Raw genomic sequence first — 15,639 nt, forward strand, 5'->3', positions numbered from 1 at the left:
ATCCTCCGTTGTATGAATGAACGTATATTCCAAAAGTGCTCTACTGGGCTAAATATTTTTATTGCCATTTAGAGCAATGCTACACCAATCGATTCAATTGCTGTGAATAACGGCGTGCACGGCGATTTTGATGTTTTTAAGTTATTTCTCAAATTTCTTTATGCTTCGTGATCTGATGTTCTTGCCTGTTTCACCGATGTAACCTTGTAACAGTGTAAGAATGGTATGTCATAAAGAAAGCTAGAGTATATGTTGCCCTTAATAATCTTTTGCGTTAACTACGTGTTTACTCAGCTTGTTCGAGGCCATCTGCGCAACGCTAAGGTCACGCCTTGAAGTGATGACAGCTCCGTCACCCAAAAAACATGTAGGCCACCAGTGCGCATTCGAAATGACTTGAGCTGGGATGGCCAGGAATTCAGAGAACAATCTTCCACACGCCAACATGCTTGATGAAGTTCTTGGCTACTCGTTCGGCAATTGTCAGTGACATTTTGTCTGAAATTTTTTTTCCTCGCCTTGTCGTCAATCGAGCAAATCTGTGTTACCCACGTCACAACAAAATGAACCCGCAGATCGTTTTGGGGCAACCTAGGCGGTACAATTCAAAATTGAGGCAATATGTTGTGTATGCGTCACTTTTCTTATGCACAGCAAACAAACGACAAGCAAACGACCACCAACGGTTTGTCTCAATTCGGCGTGTAGAGAAATTGGTACACAAAAACTCTGCGGTAACTTTGAACTCTTCCTATTCAGTTGAGAGGGCACACTAGCCGTGAGCAAATATTCTTATTTATGTTGCAGAAGCAGTCATGCATGTAGCAAACGAATATGTTGGGTGCTGGAGAAGCATACAAGGGGCACTTCTGTTAAATCACTTCCATGACCGAATTGGCTTTAGTAACGAAGATCCAACATTACATGGCAGTTCTGTGAATTTGCTTATAAGGCTGCTCACGATAGGTGAACGACATGTTGCTTGAGGAAACTTCCAACAATTTAGATATGTCCTGTGAATGTAAAATCGGGCGCGAAACAAGTATTTTGTCCGCCAGCATGTAACCCTTGTAGGAAGCTGTGGTCAAGTCGACAGGAACAGAAGTAAACAGCTGTTGCGACGAAGGCCACATTTGCTTCATCTCTAGCTAGGCAAACGTCAAGCACAATATAGGCGTAAACAGTTGAACTGGCAACGTCTGTGGCAGTTTTCCTGGTGATCGGGTCCGACAATTTGCTTAGTTTACCCAAACGTCGGTGCACTGACGTTCTTGTAAAGTCGACCATAGACCCTAGTAGAACACCGGGCCGGTGTACTTTTGGTGAATCATAAATGGCAGGCTCAGAACAATTCGTTAATAGCAGGAGACAATAAAAGTGCTTTAGCTTCAGGCTGCCAAACCTAAATGCCTTCGAGAGCAACTCACCCAGCTTCACTTGAAGGCACTTCTTGGCATTATTCTGTAAATTGTTATATAGGTTTCCCGTGGGAAAGTAAATCGACAATCTTATCACACTTTTTAACGGCGCTTTGCTTGTCTGCAGATAGTATGGCAACGAAGGCGTTGTTCCAGAGGGTCTCAAAAGCCAATTTCTCGGCCTGGTGAATACCTAGTGGGGGGGCTATGTTTTCGCCACTTCGAAAAAACGCCGATATCGAAGAGACGACTTGAGAGCAATCTGTCCAAAGGATTCGTTTTCTGTCTAGACGACTTTCCTTTGTTTATTTTACACGGTATAGAATTGAAGCCTAACCATGCATGAAAGCATAACTTCAGATACAGTAGGTAGGTGCGAAGACAAGTTAAGAACGATGGCTTGAGTGTGCGTGGGGTCATGTGATCCAAGTGCACACAGTTTGCTTTTCTGCAACTTTCTGAGGCTGTTCTCCCACAGAGTCACCATGACATTTATGCACGTAGGAAAAGCCTTCAACAATCAGGTGTTCCAGCTTCCGAATTCTTGATGATGATGTTTGATGTTTTATGGCGCAAGGGCCATTTCACGGCCAAAGAGCGCCAGTTCATCTTACTAAAAAAAATGGACAATGATTGTGATAAGCGGCTGTATAAGGGCCATAAAATTCCTCGCGGTAAGGCGGGTAAAAACATACAAGTAATAAAATCATGACCATGCCGTGAAAGGTATGTGTGGTGTGAATAGATGACAAAAGTTGGTGATAATAAATGACGATGGTGGATATGTATGGCATTAGCACAAGTGCCTCACTCGTTCATACCCTTGCGTCCAAGGGCCGTGAGGCAAGTGCTTTCTTGTGTAACCACCGCAGCAAAAACCTCTCCGGAGAGGTCATGCTACGGGATGCCTGGGTATATGATATGAAAACTATGAATTTCTTTTAAAAACGCTAACAATGATTTGTGACTAAAAAGCGGTTCCCTACCGACGAACATTGCAGGGTGTAAAGGTATATGTTGTCGGTAGGGTAATGGAAAGTGTTGTTTTCTTACAGTGTCCAATTCTTTGCACTCAATTAAAATGTGAAGGACTGTCAATGCTTCACCACATCTGTCACACAATGGTGGGTTGCCACCGGACAAAAGGTGTGTGTGTGTCGTGTATGTGTGTCCTATCCTGAGTCTCGTTAGTATTACCTCTGTATGACGCGATTTCGATACGGGCAGCCAATGACCAAGGTGTGGCTTAATAACGTGTAGTTTGTTTTGTGTGTGTGTATCCCACTTGCTCTGCCAGTAGTCCCGGAGGTTTCGTTTGAGAGACGGCTTAAGATCAAGGGCCGGGATTGATATGGATGTAATGGCGGTGCTCTCATGGACGGATGCAGCGAGCTGATCCGCCCTCACGTTGCCTTGAATCTCACGGTGCCCTGGCACCCAGCACACTACAACATGTTGTTTGAGTGTGTAGAGTGTGCATAAAATGGAGTAAAGTGAGACAAGGACTGGGTTTTTGTGTTTTTTAAGAGTGTGCAGAGACGTTACTACACTGAGGGAGTCTGTATAAATTACTGCTTTTTGTATTTGTAATTGTTTAATGTGTTTAGCTGCCACAAGTATTGCGTAAGCTTCCGCTGTGAAGATACTTGTGCGTGGATGTAGAGGGCCAGCATCCGAAAAGGATGGGCCGACAGCAGCGTAGGACACAGAGGAGTTAGTCTTGGAGGCATCTGTGAAGAACTCAGGACGTGTGTATTTGTGTTGAAGTTCCAAAAAGTATGTTCGGATATGGGCAATAGGTGCATGTTTTGTAACTTCTAGGAAAGACACATCGCAGTCTATAGTCTGCCACTGCCACGGTGGCGGGTATGCTACAGGAGCCATTAAACTGTGCTCAAGTGACACTGCAGTTTCTTGAGCTAGACACTTCAGGCGAACTGAGAAGGGCTGCCTCATCGAAGGCCTGTTTTGAAACAGAGTTGAGCTCGACAAATCAATAATTGTAGAGTATGAGGGGTGCTCCTTGTCTGCTTTCACCTTAAGGAAGTAAACAAAGGACATGTAGGTTCTTTGCAGATGAAGCGACCACTCATTTGACTCAACGTAAAGGCTTTCTACGGGGCTGGTGCGAAAAGCACCCGTAGAAAGTCGGATGCCCAAATGGTGCACGGGGTCCAGCATCTTCAAGGCACTTTGAGTAGCAGACTGATAGACAACGGCCCCATAATCTAAGCGGGTGCGAATGAGGCTTCTATAGAGGTTCATGAGGCATTGCCTATCACTACCCCAAGTAGTACGTGACAACACTTTTAAAACATTCATGGCTTTTAAACATTTTGTTTTTAGATACTTGATGTACGGCACAAAGGTCAACTTGTTGTCCAAGATTAGGCCTAAGAATTTATGCTCGGCTTTGACGGACAGACGTTGCCCGTTCAGTCGAATGTCAGGTTCCGAGTGCATGCCTCTCTTTCGAGAGAACAAAACACACGTGCTTTTTTGTGGGTTCAGTCGGAATCCGTTTTCCTCTGCCCATTTGGAGACCTTGTTTAAACCTAACTGAACCTGTCGCTCACACATTACCAGGTTGCAAGATCTAAAGCCAAGCTGGACGTCGTCGACATATGTACAATAAAACATATTGCGGGGGATGGACAAGTGCAAGGAATTCATCTTGATGAGAAAAAGTGTGCAGCTAAGTACACCACCTTGTGGCACGCCTGTTTCCTGGACGAATGTTTGGGAAAGAGCCGTGCCCACTCGGACACGGAATGTCCGGTTTGACAGGTAACTTTCGATTATGTGGAACATTCTTCCGCGCACGCCAAGGTGGGACAGGTCTCTTAGAATTCCGAAAACGCCATGTAGTATCATAAGCTTTTTCGATATCGAGGAATACAGAGAGAAAATATTGTTTATGGACGAAGGCGTCCCTGATCTGTGCCTCGATACGAACAAGGTGGTCTGTGGTGGATCTACTTTCTCGAAACCCGCACTGAAATGAGTCGAGCAAGTTGTTTGTTTCAAGGAAATGTACAAGTCTGCAGTTTATCATTTTTTCGAAGATTTTGCACAAGCAGCTTGTGAGTGCAATAGGCCTATAACTCGAAGGTAAAGAAGGGTCCTTGCCCTCTTTCCAAATGGGAATTATAATAGCCTCTTTCCAGGAGTTAGGGATAGTGCCAGAAAACCAGATAGCATTGTACAAACAAAGTAAGGTTTTTCGTGTTTCGATCGGTAGGTTTTTTAACATTTCATAAACGACACGGTCAGAACCTGGGGCAGAAGTACTGCAGGAGTTTAGAGACATTCGCAGCTCGGCTAGACTGAACGCTTGATTATATGCCTCGTATCTAGTGCATTTGTGTTCGAGTTTCTGCTTTTCTATTCTTGTTCTGTATTTTTGGAAAGTGTCAGTATAGTGGGATGATCTGGACACCTGTTCGAAGTGTGCACCGAGGAAGTTTGCCTGATCTTCCAAGGTGTCACCCTGAGTGTTTACGAGTGGAAGTGTGTGTACTTGTTTTCCTGCTATCCTACCGACCATGTTCCAGACTTTAGCTTCCTGTGTGTATGAATTGATCCCTGACAAAAACTTCTGCCAGCTTTCTCTTCTGGCCTGCCGACGCGTTCTCCTGCCTTGAGACTTTATTTTCTTGAAGGTGTCAAGATTTTCGGCTGTCGGTGAGTTCCGAAGCAGCCTCCAAGCTCTGTTTTGCTGTTTGCGCGCGTTTCGGCATTCAGAGTTCCACCATGGCACACGCCGTTTTCCAGGGTGTCCATTTGTTTGTGGGATGCATTTTGTTGCAGCATCAATCAAAAATGCTGTGAAGTAGTCGACAGCAACATCAATGCTTAAAGTACATATGTCACTCCAATCTATACGAGCGATGGTATGGAACCGTTCCCAGTCGGCTCTGTTTATGAGCCATTTGGGAACACGGGGTGTGCACTCAGTTGCTGTAGTTGTGCTCAAAACTACGGGAAAGTGGTCACTTCCGTACAGATTACTGACGACTTTCCACTGGAGTAGAGGCACAAGAGATGGAGACACTATGCTTAGGTCTATGGAGGAGTAGGTGTTATGTGCGAGATTATAATAGGTTGGTTCTTTTCTATTTAGGAGACATGCGTTCGACGAGAGAAGGAATTGTTCAATCAGTCGACCTCGCGCGTCGCAACGAGAGTCTCCCCATAGCCTGCTATGCGCATTGAAGTCTCCAAGGAGAACATAAGGCTCCGGAAGTTCATAAATTAAAGAGTGTAAATCACGTTTTTGCAGCTGATAGCTAGGAGGGATGTAAATAGTGCAGATTGTGATTAGTTTATCAAAAAGAACCGCTCGAACAGCCACTGCCTCAAGGGATGTTTGGAGTTGTAAGTGTGTGCATGCAATTCCTTGATTCACTATAATGGCAACACCTCCGGATGATGTCATGGCATCATCACGGTCCTTTCGAAAAATAACGTATTTGCGAAGAAAATTTGTGTGTTTTGAATTAAGGTGTGTTTCTTGTACACACAGCACTTTTGGTGAGTGTTCTTGTAGGAGTTCTTGGATGTCGTAAAGGTTTCTGAGGAGGCCCCTGACGTTCCATTGTATAATTTGAGTGTTCATGGTGAATGTAAAATAATGCTGTGTGTACGAAAAGCGAGTGGCTGTTTAGATGGGGAGTTTGAGTTCACTTAACAGGGCCGTCACCAGGCCCTGTTATCGGCTTCTTTGTTTTCTTGGCGCGCTCCAAGGAGCCACGCCGCTCTTTCGGCACCAAGGGTACCGACGTATCCATTGCCTCCTCGGAGGCACTGGATGCCCGCACGTGCGGGCTGCTAGTTCGAATTTCGGGCCTCGCCTGGTGAGGTGAGGCCTTGAGACCCGAGGACTCTGGAGTCTCCGGTCTCTGTTTGGGAGTAGGCGGTGTAGCCTGGGCTACAACCGCCTTGGGGGCAGGTGCCACAACCTCCGGCTCGGTATGCGCGGGCCGAAGGAGTGGCGAGGGCTGGTGCGACACTGCCCCCTGGCGCGCCGCATCAGCATATGTGGGGCCATAAAATGGCGAGACTCTTTTTCTTGCTTCTTTAAATGTAATGTTTTCTTTTATCTTTAGAGTGATGATCTCTTTTTATTTTTTCCAAAAAGAACAGGAACGCGAGTACGCGGCATGATTACCACCACAGTTCACGCAGTGTGCAGGTGCTTCGCAGTTGTCGGAGGCATGGCCCACGACTCCACATAGAGCACAAGTTTTCCGGCCACGACAGCTTTGCGAGCCGTGGCCATATCTCTGACATTGGAAGCAACGGCGGGGGTTGGGAATATATGGCCTCACGGATGTCTTTGTATACCCAGTCTGAATGGTTTCCGGCAAATCGCTCGAAGCAAAGGTCAGTACTAAGTGTTTGGTTGGTATTTCTTTTTGATCTCTTCTTATCTTAATCCGCTGTACGTTTGTCACGTTCTGGCTCTTCCATCCTTCCAGAAGTTCAGCTTCGGTCAGGTCAAGCAAATCTGCGTCCGATACGACCCCGCGAGATGAGTTCATGGACCTGTGTGGCGTAATACTGATGGGTGTGTCTCCAAACGTTGTGAGGGTGTTCAGTTTATCGAATTGGTCTTTGTCACGTATCTCAAGAAGTAGATCTCCGCTGGCCATTTTGGTAACCTTGTACCCAGCACCGAGAGTTTCGGTTAAGCATCTAGCCACTATGAAGGGGGATACAGTTCTGGCTTGCTTGTTAGTTTTTTCACAGTGTATAACGTGGAAACGAGGAAACAATTGTCTTGGCCGGTTGAAAAAATTGATGTCTTCGGTGCGTACCCGCTTTGAGGAGGCACGATCACTAAGTGAAGGAAATGCTTTCTGCATGCTAATTGTATGTTGTTCAGCAGCGTTGGCGGCCACCCACCACGGAGCCCAACGAGGGGACGCTGCAAGTTTGCGGATGCTAAAAGCTTGCAGACGTCAGCCGTACAACCCTGCTATAACCCAATGCGCATAGGCCAAGGTAGGCTATTTGCACAGGGTTAACCCTTGCCGCCGAGAAAATTGGAAGTAAGCAGAAGAGAGAAGTAGACAGGAAAGCTAAAAAAGTAAGAAAGACGAAGATGTAGGGAGAGAGAGATAGGAAAAGGCGACTGCCGATTTCCCCTGGGTGGGTCAGCCCAGGGGTGCCGTCTACGTGAAGCCGGGGCCAAAGGGGTGTGTTGCCTCTGCCGGGGGGCCTTAAAGGTCCAATCACCCAGCGTCGGCTCAACCCCCAGGATCCCCTTTTCCCCGGACACGGCAAAGCCACGCACGGCTAGGCGTGGGAAGGAGTCAAAACTCCCCCGTTAGCTCGGGTCCGTGGTGTCGCTTCCGAATTCTTGATTGTCTGTTTGTTTTGCTCGACCTGTGTTGATGCTAATTTCTTCTAAGTTTCTTGAAATAACCGCCGGCTTCACGCTGACGCTAGATGTCTCTTAGAGCTTTTCAACTTTTGGCACAATACCTTCTACTTCACATACCTTGTTGTAGGACAAGTGCCACTCTAGGGCAAGTATTTTTGATGTAAGCAACATGAACTTTCGAGTCGTCATTACAATGTCTTGCCTGTAGTTGTGTGCAATAAGAAGTCAAGCAGTTCCAAACAAATTTGTGTGGTTCGGGAACATGGTGAACATGGAAATCATTAGCTCCGTTGACCATGTCTTTTTACGCCACATTGAATCCTACAGAAGTTAGCGCCTAGCGCAGAAGTTAGCGCTTTGCCTGTTTTGAACAATCTAATTCACTAATACCACAAGAGTTTGTTCGCGTTTGTGGCTGAACTATTTTCCCACCTTTTTACTGAAGAAGAAACGAATAGTTCACACAAACTGGTCCACCTTGAGCATGACTACAATAAATGGTTTTATTGAGCACTTAGGTCAATAGTGTGTTAATTAACATTTTCTTCAGCCACTTTCAAGTTTGCTAAGTGTCTTCAAGCTTTGCATCTCAGTACCAAGTTTCTGTAATTACATTTTCGTCTCTCAAAAGTTTTTGTTCGACGTATTAGAAATACGTAACTCTGTCCCCAGGGTAACTATACCTTTTATGCGGTATACTGTTTCACTTATAAAACAATTTCAATGGGTTTTTCTCAGTGTTTCTGAGCGATTTCAGAAAATCTGAATATTAACTCCGTTCCTACTCAATTTCGCAGTATCCGAAACCAGATGCGTTTAATACAGGTAAAAAAATGCTGATAGTGCCCAAAGATTGACGTCGCTGTAATGAGACTGAGACGCTACATGCAGTGAAATGGCAGCGTGGTCTTCTTATATTTTGTTTGGATTTTTGGAAGGTAGAGCTAATATTTTTTGCCACGTAATTTACCCTTACAGCAGAAGTTCACTTGTTGTGTTAACCAACATACTGGTAGTACTGAATACGGCTAAATTTAAAAAACGGTGAGCCGACTGAAAATATTCTCTTGTAAGAGAACATGTATAGAAACTTATCATAGATCTAGAAATGAGTTTACAATCTTACGACAGCAAAAGCGAATAACAAACGGCCAACTTCGCAAAGTTTGAGTGCTTCTTCGACCACACAAATCTGGTGCATCGTTTGATTTTCGCGGAGATGCAGGAGGATAGGTGCGTTTGCTTTCGCATGGCAGTGTTTAGTTCACATGCTTTTTAATCGTGTTGTGCACTGCAGAATCTCTCAATACAGTGATCACGTTTACATTAACTACCTTTTTCTTTCTCCAACCACAGGCAGACACATTATCTGCCCTATATGTTCCCAAAACTTCGGCGCCCAGGGTGACGCAGCCAACGGCAGCGTCTTCACCGCTTCCTAAAAATATCTCAACGACTATGCCACCTGAAGAGAGACATCTCGTTCCACCATCACACCTGCAAGGAAATGAATGTGTTGGGCCCCTTTGCCGCAACTTGGCTAATAACCTACGGAGCCAGCTCGACTCTTCCGCTGACCCGTGCTATGACTTCTACAAATATGTCTGCGGGAAATACCGAGGATATAGCACCCTCAGAGATGTACGTTGGGAAAGCAGTTCTTTGCCTATTTTATATTATTAGAGAGTGCACTGAAAAACACCAGTAAAGGATACAGCGAATAAGCAAGTCCAACGTTATGAGACGTGGATACTGTGGGACAAAGCCCCGGGGGCAAACAGCTCAGCAAATTTTTTGTAGAGGGCGTTTTGTTTTGCGGTACTACTAAGCAATAAATCATTATTCATACAATAGCACTCAAGCCACCTAATCCCGGCAGAGTTCTCATACTGTTACCCGCAATCATTTCATTGCATATGCTGAATTTTTTTCTCATAATATTTCGAGACCATTCATTTGTACGGGATAATTTTATTCAATTACAGAACAGCAATCAGTTATTTGCTATCTGCACTATATAAACATTTACAGCTACACTTCCTGTCTAGGGGTTTCCTCTTTGTTTGATTACACTGAAATAATAGTTTTCGCAAAGGGCTTTAGTAGGCGGATACTGCGGTGAAACCATCCTCGAAAAGTAATAAACACGGCTGTCACCAAATCAACGAGAACGTGCATGTCAATCGAGCTAGAAACTCGGGGAAGGTGCGAGTGAATTTTGTTGGCGAAAAATGTTTATGTGGAATCACGGAGTTGGTACTGATGAATTTTTTGTCTATATGTTTATAATACGATTAGGAAGGAACGTAACATATGAGTTAACTATAATGTTTATTGTTAGCATATTTAGTAAGCAAATTTGTTCACTTTGAGCTGATTACGTGGCAGGTAGTCATTATTGATTTATTAAGAAAAAAATACACCTCAGACAAAAAGATAGATTATATTTACATTGGTGCTCATTATTACTTAGCTATCTTTACCATCACAAAATTATTTGGTGTAAACAGACAGAACATGTCTTCTGCCTGGAATCTTTGTTCCTCCAGTAGCTGATTTGATTTCGTAACAGCAAACTTCCTCGTATTAGGCTTTCTTTTTCACCTCTCCCTTTCTCGGTGGCGTTGGTGTATCCTTTGGGGGTCATTGCCATCCCCAAATAATGGTTAGGCGGGTAAAATACTGATGGACCTATTTCGAAGATCACTTTATACTACAAGAAGCAAAATCTTAGAGCAGCATTATGAGGGTTGTGAAGCTCTTCAAGTGATAAATCTCAATAAAAAATGGATCACTTATAACAAGTATGTGAGAATTTGAGGAGTTGTCCTTACTGTATAGGGGTTTTAAATCTAGCGATCTCAAAATCAGTTGAGAGGCCCACATAACGACTAAGAATTAATTGAACCGATGTGTTAATTTGACCAAGTTGAAAGTGTGCAAAGAGACATACAACATATGCAGTTATCCATTGGAAACATGGCTGCACTATAGATAGACACCCATGTATATTATAAAGTCCTCTATATCACTAAGCTATCATAAATTCCAATGAATGTTTTGTTGAACCAGAAGAAACCTCTTTATCAGGTAGTTGGGGCGCATGAAAAGAAAGTGGCAAGCACGATGAGGAACCAAGTTTTCTTGCCCACCGCGGGTTTCCGATAATCCGGCTTTAATAGGTTGCAAAGAGTTACCTTTGATAATGTGAACATCCCGGTGAGTCACAAATAACGTGAGCAGGTGCCTTCAGTAAGCGTGAATAAGCCGTGCTACGTTTTGACAATACGTCCTTAAAAACGCGCCAGATATGAGGTGATTCTTAAGGTGCGCCAATAGCAGTTTCCCGCGATCGTGATCTACTACACCAAGTGCGTACTCTACCACTAGGTGTATACATTTTATAGTATGATGTTACGAGTTTGAATTGAGTGTTCCTAATATGAATTCAATAAAGTTGCAAGTGGATTGCGTGAGCAAACCTTTTGCATACGGCTGCGTTCTGTATAATGGGTAGCATGCTTTAAACCAACCATTATCAGCACGAAATGTTTTCGAACTTCATAGGCCCGTGCTACGTGGTTCTATGGAAACACGCGCAGTAGCAAATGTCTCTTTTGAAATCGGTTTTTACTTAATCCATGAAGTCGTTGTGATAATCGCATGTTCTGACGCCTGATGGCAACGCCCGCTTCTACCACGGAGTAACAGCAACAGATGCGCGGCTCTGCGCGCCAGTGCACCCAGCGTAGTGGCGGATGGAGGAGTGGTGCGCCACAGAACAGTGAAGAGAGACCACTCAGTGATCCCCGCTTGCTTCAGCGGAGACAGCGTATTGCCTAGCTGCGCCACCTGTTGAACAAAGTTGAAGTAGCTGCAAAAATTGCAGAGCTCGGACTTGTTCGACCGTGTCCTCCATCTTTTTCTATACTTTCTTTCTCTCCCTCCTTTTTGGCGAGTGTTCACCGGTCGTTATCTTTCTACTGTTCTTGGAATTAGCCGTGTCGCCAGATTAGGCACCAGAAATTAGCTACTTGCATGAATTACGAGTGCATTCAACTCGCGATTCGTTCAGGAGAATAAATCAGCGAGCGACTGTCTCACTTAGTAAAAACGCTGGATGTGACACCGTCCCGCGCATGCGCAAATGGCGTCACCCCTCATTAGCTGGTGTCCGCTGTGAAGCTCACCTAAATCTCTCAACAAATGGAATATTACGTGTTATATTATGAAGCTTACATACAGTACGCATGTGTTTTCTGCTACATGAAAGTTATTTTCACTGCATTTCTAAGCAGAAGACGCTATTTTGTCCGTTTTCCCACATACATGAGGGGCGGTATGGTAGAATACCTGCTTGCCACAAAAACAGTTAAGAGACACGTCCAACGCCTGTAAGTAGTATTTAGGGTAATTAGAACAGCGGGCCTTTCTCCAAACCGGAGAAGGCACCATTTAAAATGCGGAGCACTGAAACTTTTTGGCCACGTTGTAAGCCATTCCAGGATCCGCCCAGTCCTGGAGAAAACCAGCGCCATTGCGGAATTCCCCATGCCCACAAATAAGCACCATCCACACAGATTTTATAGGCTGTGGGCGTACTACAGGTGCTTTGTCAAAAACTTATCGAAGATCTCTGAACCACTTAAGTAGACTACAATAGACAATGTCCCATTTGTTTGGGGTCAAGAATAGCACATGCTTTCGACACCCTAAAAAATTATCTACATGCTCCGTCTGTACTGAGTCATCCACAATCATGCCCGCAATGTCGGGCTAGACCCTGTATTGTTTAAATGGCACAATGACGCACAGTGCGTGAATACGCATGGGACCAGAACGTTATCCATATCTGATAAAAACTATTCTGCAACAAAAAATGCGTAGTTATTGCCTAAACCATAGCAAAGTTGCCCCATCGCGGTGGTCTAGTGGCTAAGGTACTCGGCTGCTGACCCGCAGGTCGCGGGATCGAATCGCGGCTGCAGTGGTTGCATTTCTTCCGGAGACAGAAATGCTGTAGGCTGTGTGCTCAGATTTGGGTGCACGTTCTAGAACCCCAGGTGGTCGAAATTACTGGAGCCCTCCCCTACGCCGTCTCTCATAATCATATGGTGGTTTTGGGACGGTAAACCCCACATATCAATCAATCCATTGCAAAGTTTCAGTCATACTTAATAAATTGATTAGCAATCATCATTATGTTTGATAGCTCATGAATCTAATAAATCCCTCAGGTGGTCTAGCACTATAAAGCCATCGGGTAGAAATATTTGAAGTCACATTGGTACATGTGATTGGGTGAAAACATACAGGCTGACTGTCTCTGAAATGTACTAGTTGAAAACGCGAACACCTCCCTTAAAGACAGGGACACTTTCAGCCGTGAGAGCAACCAGCTTGTATGAGCAACAGAGTAGTGAATCGGAGCTCATCTCACTCATAAACTACCTGGAAAGGCGCAATATTTACCCCCCTCCCGCGATGTTTCGCATGCCACCTAGCCTCTGTGTGTTTCCATGCAATGTAAAGTGCCGTATAAGAACTTCGATGATACAGAAGCTACGCATCTACTTGCCTCGCGAAACACGCTTCGTGTTGACCTTTTACGTGCTTGTCACTACGAGTCATGGTACGGACATTTTAGCTACCCGAACCCATTGCTACGAATTCGCTACTCCTACTACTGACCACGTATTGCACAGGCTGACACACTACGTTCGCACATGTCGCCAGAAACGTCGACATCTACGTTTAAGACCAGCGGGACTGCTACAACCAACAGGCTCACCGAACGCGCCTTTTCATTAGATTGGCGTAAAACTTCTGGGATGGCTGCTCGTGTCTTCTTTAGGAAATAAGTGAATTATAGTCGCCACCAAATACTGAACACGCGGGAAGAAAAAGAAAATGGTTTTGTTGCTGTAACGAGGGGCCGACGTTAACTCCTGGCTGTCGGTTTTGCTTTGCATGCACTATTACATACAACGCTATGACACGCAGTGTTGAAGTGCATAGATAGACGAGTACTTAAAACGATTGCCTTCAAATCAAGTGCACGCGAATCGGCTCATACAGCTTCAGGATGGTGATGTTTTTTTTTATCTACGACACACGCCCAATCTCAGCCACAACATCTGTGCTATTAAAATAAAAGCTCAACGTGTACTATTCATTGAAATGCAAAACCACACTCGTGGCTTCACAGAAGTGAGCCTGCAGCGCAACAAGTTTTTCTTGTCGTCAAACGTGCTTACCAGCAGCGCGTTTTTCCCAGAAACACATGAGAGCCCTTATCGATGCTTGACAAACCGAACATGGTTTCGCGTCGGCGTCCATTTTGTTCAATACATTCGAAGCATTCTGCTTGGCAGCCAACAAAAAAAGCGGTGGTCGAGATTAATGCGACAGCGCTGTTATCCAATTGTGTTGTGTGCTGTTTTACGTTAGGGAAGCGCCCGTCGTGCTTGTGTGTCTTCAGACGGATCGTACGCGAAATACCTAATGCGTCCGCGACGAATTGTTGGCTGTTCAAATGCGCGATTAAAGGCCAGCTTCAGTCATCAGGAAAGATGATACGGAAGCTATATATACAGAGAAAATGAAGACCCACTTCCTAATTAGAACAGGCTAACGAGTAGGACACCTAGCATGCAGCGAATGGTCGAAGCAAAGAGCGGGTCTGATACTGACAGCCCTCTTGAAGACAGTCTTAAAGCCCTCTGTATAAAGAGAGGTGGTTGTCAAAGTGGCGATTTCGTACTCCGTAAGCCTGGTACCTTTCACTCAGCTCTTCATAGAGGCATGTGCTTTTCGCTGTAAGTGTTGTTGTTTTTTCAGTGCAAAGAGATTGTTTAGTTCTCATTTTTAAGACACCCGAGTAGAAGCGATTGGGTGGTGTTACAGTATATGGGTAAGCAAAGGCGTGCAAACTAACGCGGTCGGTTATAGCAGTTATCCTACCGGTGCCTCGTTCATGACTGCATCTGCGATACGCATTTGGGCGAACTCTAACTCCCTAACAATTTGCGTTGGGCATTTCGACAGAATGCCTAAGTGATTCAGTGAAATAACGGCTCATCACCATTTTATTGTATCATCGTTCTAGCATGACTTCCCTTATACGCACGTACTTTCTTTCTAGATAAATCACCATGATGGGCGGCTTGTGCACTTCGACCACCCTAGGCGAAATGCTCGCATCAAACTTATTATGGATGTATTTCAGTCGCGAGAAAGCTGCATCTTCAGCAGCTCTTTTGCGAGTCCAAACTACAAGAATATTTATTTTCATACAACCGCAAGATTGTTTAGCCCACCAAACAGAAAGACACACTACGCACTTCTGAAAAGCAGTGGTTATGGTTCAAAATAGAATATTTTGCGCAGACGCGATGCCATGCCCTTCCGTGTTTTTTACAGGTTCAAGAGGCCGTAAGTGTTGGGATACCTGCAAGCTTCAAATCACTGGTAGTGGTACCATCGAATCAAACTGCCATCCAAAAAGCAGCAGCAATGTACCAAGCCTGCATGAATTTTGCCTCATCTTACCTACCAGAGGTAAGACCGAATCTCAGCTTATCCTTGAAAAAGAGCACCTCTTTAGAAGCGCACTGTGCAGAAATTGCTAGACACTACTGAGTTCTCAATAATGTTGTGTCCAATACTGTGTAATTGAAGCGGACTTGTGAAGTAAAAATTACAACCAAAGTTTACTGACACATTCTATGCCGGTGCAAAGCGATGCATGCTTGTAACTTTTAACATAAAATAAACCTAAGCAATCTGATTGCAAAATGAGGTGTCATCGAAATTGGCCCTGTATCTGCCTGT

General features: G+C 44.7%; 1 protein-coding gene across 1 annotated transcript in view; it reads left to right on the forward strand.

Annotated features, from left to right (window-relative positions):
* LOC142802916 (uncharacterized) overlaps positions 1-15,639 on the forward strand; it is a 60,492-nt gene that overhangs the window by 20,866 nt on the left and 23,987 nt on the right. The window contains exon 2 of the mRNA XM_075888000.1: positions 15,229-15,366. Coding sequence (XP_075744115.1) covers positions 15,229-15,366 — 138 coding nt within the window. The remainder of the gene's footprint in view (positions 1-15,228; positions 15,367-15,639) is intronic.

Source organism: Rhipicephalus microplus, chromosome 3 (assembly GCF_043290135.1).
Source record: "Rhipicephalus microplus isolate Deutch F79 chromosome 3, USDA_Rmic, whole genome shotgun sequence".
Classification (NCBI taxonomy): domain Eukaryota; kingdom Metazoa; phylum Arthropoda; class Arachnida; order Ixodida; family Ixodidae; genus Rhipicephalus; species Rhipicephalus microplus.